Here is an 8,865-nt window from a genome sequence, read left to right as displayed (position 1 = left end):
TAAATTACTCTTCAACACTGCTTCACTTCAATAGGTGAAAATTGGCGATTTGGGCTTGGCTGCAATAGTTGGGAAGAACCACTCAGCTCACTCATTACTTGGGACGCCAGAATTTATGGCACCAGAGCTCTATGAGGAAAACTACACCGAGCTAATAGACATATACTCATTCGGCATGTGCTTGCTCGAGATGGTGACTCTTGAATTACCTTACACAGAATGTAACAATGTTGCCAAGATATACAAAAAGGTAACTTCCGGTGTGAGGCCTCAAGCCATGGACAAAGTCAAGGATCCAGAGGTGAAAGCATTTATCGAGAAATGTTTGGCTCAGCCGAGAGCTAGGCCATCAGCTGCTGATCTTCTTAATGATCCGTTTTTTGATGGAATTAGTGATGATGACGAAGAAGAAAAATGTTGTTTAGGTAGCGCTAGCAATTAGCAAGTGATCGAATCGAATGACCTTGGTTTAAGTTTTGGTTTAGTCTTTGTAAATTTTTTCTTTTCCTCATGGTTTTGGTGTTGGAATTGCATCTCGATTTGCGTTGAGGTGTATGATGTTGTTCCATTTAAAGTTTACTGCAAAGATTGAAAATTTGTTGATCTGGGAAGGGTTTTGTGTGGTATTGATTTCTTCAATAGAGTTTGATAAGAATCTCATTTGATCTATCAAGTCCCCAACTTTAACTTTATTTTAATTTGGTAGACAAAAATATCATTTGTGTTTTCATTCAATTAATAGCAAAACTATAACCTCCTATAATTTGGGCTGTGAGTGCATTGTCTCACATCGATATTTGAGTGAGAGTAGATATTGAAAGACTATAAAATGAGAAATCTACCTCCGGAGAACACAAATGAAGACGGGTCAAAGAAGTTTCACTCTACTATAATAGAGGAATCCTCGTTATCTAGGAGAGTTGAAAATGCCCTAAAGAGTTCTCCAAATTTGGAGATTTACTGTCGCAATAAAGTATAAAAATGGAGAATGAAATTGTTTAATTTTTTATATATATTTAATGGTTGATAATGAAAAATAAAAAATAGAGAATTTGAAAGTATTTAGAGAATACTTGTTGGAGAAGATTTTTGAAATTGAGAATACAAATATCTATTTCTCTTTCGTAATTCCAAAGTTGAATTGTCAATGCAATGACGAGGACCAACAAACACAAACTTGTCAGACATTCTTCCGATCTAAATACGTATCAGTTTATCAACATAAGCTAAACTAATTAGATGTATCTCATCCTTGCCCAGGAAGGATACCTTGTTCTTGAAGTAGTGATATTCCATCATAGCATGCAGAGTACTTTGAAATTATGATATAATAAAGAAATTAAATAATTTTGGGATGTAGCAGAAAAGTAGAATAAAAAAAAAAATATTGAACGAGGAGAATTATGTTTGGGGGAAGAAAATGAAAACGAGGATGTAATGTCTCACCATGTCTGAAATGAGAAAAAGGTTTAGAGAACAGAACCTAACATATCCCAGGAATCAATTTCATGTCGCGATTTTCATTATCATTATGTCATTACAATTGTAAAAGGTTGGTGACAGATTGTTATAAAATTTGGTGATAAAACATGCATATTTAGATGTCAATTTCATATTCAGAACCTCACTTTTATTTCAACTCTTTCTTCAGGAATTGCTGCATAGGAAACTTCATTGTTCAGAAGATAATGTAGGAGCGGATATAGAAACACGTGGATTGTGAACTTGGTACATAATCCCACCTAGCTAGTATTACTGAGCTAATATGGTTCCTGATCCAAGCTGCATGCACGTGTTCAAAGAAATCATTTCCAAGGGATTTTTATATGTTTGAGGCTTGATTTTTAAACACGGTTTAGGCTCTTTTGATCAGTGTTTTGATTGAGACGTAAATCAGATTGCGGGATATACTCCGGAAGGGAAGATCCATTCTAGCATTTTTGTTTATGAGTCTGTTTGAGAAAATAAGTGTCATCGGTCTAAGGGTAAAGTTATGTTTGGTATTATTTATCCTGTTTGTTGACTCTTAACGATTTACGAAGTTTTCTTGTTTTTCTTGAGACATGTAATTCTGTATGTGAGATTGCGTCTGATTTAACGAAGTGAAAATATAAGAGGGATAGCCTATCTCTTTGATTTCCCTTCAACAAAACAAATATGTTGAGCACTACAAATTCATTAAACTGGATGATTAATTATGTGAGATTGCGTCTGGTTTTTGCGTGCTTGTGATGTATGTGCTGGTTTTGATTGATAATTTCCACATATGCTTATATACAATGGTCTTGTTATTCATGTGAGTTTCTGCCATGTCTCGCGTATGTATTGCGGTTAAACTTTAGAGATGTTGGAGTCAGACTTTATTGTCGGCAATAGAATTATTGGTGATAGACAAAGAATTAAGTGGTAGACAAACTTTGTTGAAAATTACATATTGAAGAATTAATGAGAGTTGACGAAGAAGAATAAAAAAACGCGGTTTCACAATCCTAGCCATGCTCGTTTTTGTGCTCTACCTTAGATGATTTGGTACACAAAGGTTGCGACGCCTCGAACCCGGAGCGCGGCATTGACAATTCGAAAACATTAAACATCAGAAGACGTCCTTTTTAGAAACCTGTACGTTTTAACTTTCAAATGTTGAAATATTCCTTATATAATGGTTTCTTTATTCGAACACATTTGCACTGAAATATTAGGATTAATACCCTATTAGTCCTCATATTTTGGGTCAATTCTCGATTTAGTCCCTTTACTTTTAATTATCCTGATTTGGTCCTCTTATTTTTAGTGTTTGACCCATTTTAGTCCAAATCCCAATTTGACCCTTGATTATATTTTAATTACCTTTTTTTTTTCTATTTTTTTTCCTCAGCTCATCATACTTCCGTCAAATAAATAAAACATCATACATTTTGAACAAAATGTCGTCTGGTCGTGTCTGTCGAATTTTACAGACCGATCCTCACAGCCTAATCACACAGTTGAAATCGAATCGATTGTCGTCACAAATTTCTTCAACATCACCTAACACAATTTTGTTTTGTTTTCTACCTTTAGGTGCAGAGTAATATGTTTAATTTGAAATAAACATAACATCAGAGGGGCAAAAACCTGATGATTTTATTCAAACATACTGAATTTTATTATATTAATAACCTCATATAGGGATGATATAACTTGTTAGTTACTAACTGTAGTTGAAAACACAATATACATAAAATGAAAAAAAAATTTACAATGTTTATTTAAAAGAAAATTGAATAAAAATGTCAATACTCTCAAATTCTTTCTATCATTGTATTTATGGAAGTATCTTTCGGATTTGAAATTCGGACTTCATACTCATTCTACTTTTTGCTTTATTACTTGTTCGTTATTGCCGACAACATCTTGTAATAGGTGATCATGTCGTCCACTAAGTTCAGACCTCCTACAAGGCCAGGTAGGCAACCGCCTCAGAGCCTTCCCAGGAAGGGGCCCAAAAAAAAAAAAATCAATGGCTTTATGGGTAATAGTTATGCAAATATATTACTTAACACAATTGGATTAAGCCCAAACAATAAAACTACAAAAGCCATTAATTAAATTTTTAAAAAGTTATATACATTAAATGATAATGTTGAAATTTGGATAAAGTGAATTTGTTCGTAAAAATATCAAACATGTTGAATTTATTATAAAGACACGTAAAAAATATGTCACAAAGAACTAGAAAAAATTTAAGATTTGACATTTGCTCGATAATGATTTTATAGTTTACACAAGTAAAAATAATTGGCCTAATCGAAATAGCTTATATTTAAACAAATAAAAAACTAATTTATCGAATTGCTTTTGTTCAATTTATTTGATTCGATTAAATTGAATAGACCACCCTTATTTCTGGTAAGAAATGAAAATAAGTTGACCTTAATAAAATAAGAGAAAAAAAAACGAGAGAAAATGACATTATAAGAAGAGGAGATCATAGAACTTAAACAAACAATCGAGTTGCTTAAGAGACAAAATAAAACAATAATAAATGAGAAAATAATGTAAATAAATTATTTAAGATATTAATTAAAGATTAATATTTATATTAAGTAAAATTACAATTTTGGTCTAATATATTTACCCTCTTGTTATTTTGATAATATATAATGATAAATTTCAATTTTAGTAATGTATCTTATAGTTTTTGACAATTTTAATATTTTTTTCCAATATAAGTGTTCATATGACACTGCATGCATTAGAATTATTTCGATGTTGTTTCAGCACTATCAGTGCCTCGTGGAAAAATGACGAAATTCCAAAAAAATCAAAATAAAAGATAACAGAATAAAGCTGAAATTTGATAATGCGGAGAAAAAAATCTCAAAAGAGTAAATGACATAAATTATATTTTTCCTTATATATACCATTTAATCATTTTTCATTTGTGAACTAAAATTTACGGTTATTTACCGCGACAAAAGACCAATTCTTGACTTATTGTCTGAGGCTCCGTGAACAATAGGTACAATGTTGTCCTCCACTAGTTAATGGTCTTGTCTTTTGTGGTAGTTTAGTAACATATCACATGTTTCGAGTGTTTTCAGGATCGAATCAAAGCAGTTAGTTAGATCGGGAGCCCATCGGGGTTCGGTCCGGACATTATCCAAAAACCATTTTATCAGTAAAATCGGTTAGCCTAGTTCACAAATTTTTATATTTTTATTATATATATTATTATTTGGATTTTGAACTTTGTTAAAAATATAATTTTAATAGTATTAGAACTTATTTTAAATATGATGTTTAGGATTTAAAATATATTATTTATTATATTATATTATTACTTTATATAATATAACAATGTTAAAGTCCGACTATTTAGTTAAACCGGTCTGACCAGTTGAACTGCTATTTTAAAGTGGACCGGTTCGATCATCGATTTGATTATGAAAATATTGCATATTTTTTATTTTTTTAAGATAATCTTTTGTTTTTGAGGTCCTAGAGGAACATGCTTTTTGTATGGTCTTTCACCAATTTGACTTGTCTATGCAAGATGTTTTCTGTTAGTTCTTGTCGAAAAACTGTTCTCGGATTCCAATTCTTTCTTGTTTGAGCATTTTGAGCAGATCCCTTCTTACCATCTTCCTATATTACAGAATTTCCAACGACTCTCTTTACTCCCGGATAGCTTGTTGTTCCATATAAGATTTCTTTTCTTTTCAAACATTTATTTCGCAAACCCTGTAGTTTTTCATGTCATGGTATTTAACAGAAAAATCCATTAACTAAATTATGGTAAAATTTGAATGGAAACTTTACTTTGTCCATCTCTTTGAGAGAAATCCATATTCAACATGCTCTTTTGGTGGAGATATAATATGGAGATGTCATATTCAACGAGTGAGCAGCAATGGGTGTTTCATTTACTGTAGGATTCCTGATGAATTTCTAGATATTCATATATGGCCTTCCGAGCATGATGAAATGGAAAGCCTCATGTGAGCCTTTTCCAACCGGTTCTTGTGCTGCACTAAAGAAGTATAGCTCCAGAACATCTCATCTAGACATAGTTATTATTCGTCCATGTTTCATAAACAGCTATCTCGATCCATTTTGGTAGTGATGGTATCTCCGGGAAACATGGTTATGTTATAAATCGAGGCAAGAGCCTCAAATTCGTTCCATGACTTGACCTCCTTAGGATGAGAATTGGGTTTTCATCCACATCTTTTGATATTTTCCTTCTATATCAACCCGATCTGTTGCAGTGTTGATTCCTGCTCTAGTTTTTATTTTCTCAAAATTCTACTGATATACCTGAAATAAAGAAATTATAAACTCATTGGCATCAACATTATATTTTCCTTTGTCTTTATGAGGTCTAAGATTGATCTCTTCCTTTTCAATCCTCGAGGTGAAGGGTTGAATTGATAACTTGAGATAAGAATCCGAAACCTCAATTTTTGATTGGGCCAACTCATCTAAAGATGATCCTGATTCAGCACTTTGAGGTGCATTAGTCAATTCCATTGATAATACTTTCCCAATATAATGACCTTGTAGAATGGAGAAATCAGTGAATTTTTTGTTTTCTTCCTTCTTTCGAATATGATAGAATTCGGACTTAAAAATCAAATTTAAAGTACATTTTAACATTGCATATACAAGTGATAAAATGATTTTTACTAGGTATAAAATATCCATCAAAATCAATAATTTTATTAGTTTTTTGATAATCAATCACTAATCTGGGTTTGTTTATCATGATTTCTTACCACAAAACCTGTACTGTTGTTTGACGATATTCCTACTTTGATTAAACCAAGGTCCAAATGTTGCTTGATAATAATCTGCATATCTTTTTTAATCAACTGTATTCAGAGGGATAGACTTGTATCTGACCAACTCATACTCCCCTCCTTCCTTAATTTTAAAGATGGCTTGGAGTTGGTTATTTTCCCACCATGTCAAGAGATATTCATTGTAGTTTTATTTTATCATTCTTTTGGCATATTCTAATGATACTTTTGATTCAAGCTCTACATTTTTTTGGTGTAATCTATCTTGATGAACTCCATTTTCTTTAGTTGGAGGTTTTGCTTTATTCTTATTTAGATCATTGTTTCTCCAATCCTTCTAGAATCCTTCATTTTTGGGTATAGAATTTTTCTTCAACATCACGCTTGCTACGAAACTCGACTAAAATTTTCTGTAAAATGCATATCTTAGTTTCAGGTCTATGATTTTTTGATCACATGATGTTGGGAATATTAATCTTTTAGTCTCATTTTCTTGTGTATATGATCTAAATATTTGTAACAAATTGTTTCCTAACAAGATGTCCGCTCATGTATCATGAAAGTAAATAGGTGGTGTTTTCACTTTGTACCAAGGTGTTTATCCTACACATTTGATTATGATTTCTACTTTTTTATTCCATTTGTATAAGACTAAGATCTGCTTTAAGAAATATAGTCTAGCTATTTGAGGTAATTCCTCTTCCAATTTTTTAAGAAATACTCTTCGTTTCGCTGTGCAAATTACAGCTCATGAATCAATATAAGCAACAAAGTACTCTGTTTTATATTGTTTGTATAACATCCTTATTGGGATGTATATCTAGAATGTACTAGTTTTCATTGGATTTTCGCTATCCGATCTTCTGACCTGAATTCCATTCCGTTGTCAAATCGTTTATAAGGTTTGTGTTCCTCGAGAAAATATAATCCAAGAACCAATTGCTTGGGTTCTTTTCCTGAAATTCCTTTGATATGAACCTCCAAATCTCTAATATTTATCATTCTTTTGTAGATTCCTATCATGAGTTGTTCTAAATAGTATATGATATTACAAGAGAATTGATTTTTTTTTTCTAGTAATATTAAATAGTCTTTAGAATTCTCTCTATCCTTCTAGATATATAATCTTTCCTATTGTTGAAAAGCTTTTTGGTGCTGGTTGAGTTTCTTGGACATGTGTTTTATCCACATGTGATTTGTTATTATATTTTCTTGGAAATGTAGTCTTTTTGGTTCCATCCTAAGACTATGATTTATTTTTAAAATCGCTTCGTCTTGGATCTGGATATATGTTTTTTGTATTAAAATAAACTCGATTTTTCTGGATAAATTGACCGAACATATTTTTCAAATAGTTCTGGTATTTCAATAAACTTATTTCTAATAAAAAATAATGAATTATGTATATTAAAAAGAACATATAAACTTGATAGGTAATAGAATATGGTATATTACATTGTTCAATTAACTTTTTTCCTTGAAGTTTTGATGCAACGTAAAATCTCGGCTAAAATCTCGATCTGCCACGTTGTAGGCAGTTTTTAGATAAATTACTCATAAAATTTCCTGCACATAGATTCTCTGAGATAGTATCCAATATTGAATCTTGAAGATTACCCATTCGGTTATCACATATATCAATATCAATGGGTGAATCCATTCATACTTTAAAATTAGTTTTTATCATGATCTGGATTCCATTTGACTCTTCTTGACTCAAGAATTCTTCTTCTTTTTATATACTTTCGTCTGAGGGAATATCCTCAAACTAGTATACTTGAAGCATATCTTGATAATAAACTACTTCTTTGATATCCGAAGTTGATTCAAAAAGCCTTATTCTTTTTCTATCATTTTCCGGATAGTTGGTCAAAATGTGACATTTTGCTCTACATGTCCAGCAGTTACAGTTTTTAAAACTTTCATTATCCATGATGTGAGCTATTCTGAAAGTTTTTCTTGTTGGAGTTCGTCTTGTGCTTCAAGATGAGTTTGATGCTTTGGATGACATTCTATTTCATGATAATCCACTTTTTTGTTTAGATTTGTAAGGCATGGCTTTTTGTCTAGACCATATTGTTCTTGTTTTACAAGAACTTCTTCTACTTTTCATACTTATAGCATAAGAATGAGATCTAAAGCACTTCATGTTAGGATCAAGCGCTTACCACTAGGTCAAAAGTTATGGCTGTTGGCCAAGACATAACTTTATTTTCTTATACTTCTGACAGCGCAGAGTGCACCTACTTGGGCGCTAATGGGTCAGGATGTTAGGCCCATGAGTCTTGGGAGATACATGTCTATCTACTGTGCTGTCTCACATCCCTTAGAGACCAGTCTTACCATTTCTCTACCGTCGGTCCTGTCCCCATCAGAGACATTATTACACGTTAAGATCTGGTGTCACTCTTTTACAGCCCACTTGACAAATCAGATCAAGCGACGAAACGTCAGCAGCTTGACGCATGATAACTTTTCAGGAGGTCACCCATCCCAGTACTACTCTCACTCATGTACGCTTAAGCCCATAACCTCTCTTTGATGTCAATTGTTAGGATCAAGCGCTTACCACTAGGCCAAAAGC

At 32.2% G+C, this 8,865-nt stretch overlaps 1 protein-coding gene across 1 annotated transcript in view; it reads left to right on the top strand.

Moving 5' to 3' along the window:
• Positions 1-611, top strand: part of LOC140976781 (probable serine/threonine-protein kinase WNK11) — a 3,903-nt gene extending 3,292 nt beyond the window's left edge. The window contains exon 3 of the mRNA XM_073441083.1: positions 35-611. Within this exon, the coding sequence (XP_073297184.1) occupies positions 35-442 (408 nt within the window). The 3' untranslated portion in view covers positions 443-611. The remainder of the gene's footprint in view (positions 1-34) is intronic.
• Positions 612-8,865: the final 8,254 nt, after the last annotated feature.

The sequence above is a fragment of the Primulina huaijiensis genome, chromosome 5, assembly GCF_012295235.1.
Source record: "Primulina huaijiensis isolate GDHJ02 chromosome 5, ASM1229523v2, whole genome shotgun sequence".
NCBI lineage: Eukaryota > Viridiplantae > Streptophyta > Magnoliopsida > Lamiales > Gesneriaceae > Primulina > Primulina huaijiensis.
The sequence above is the reverse complement of the archived record's forward strand: the minus strand, read 5'-3'. Positions and strand labels throughout refer to the sequence as shown.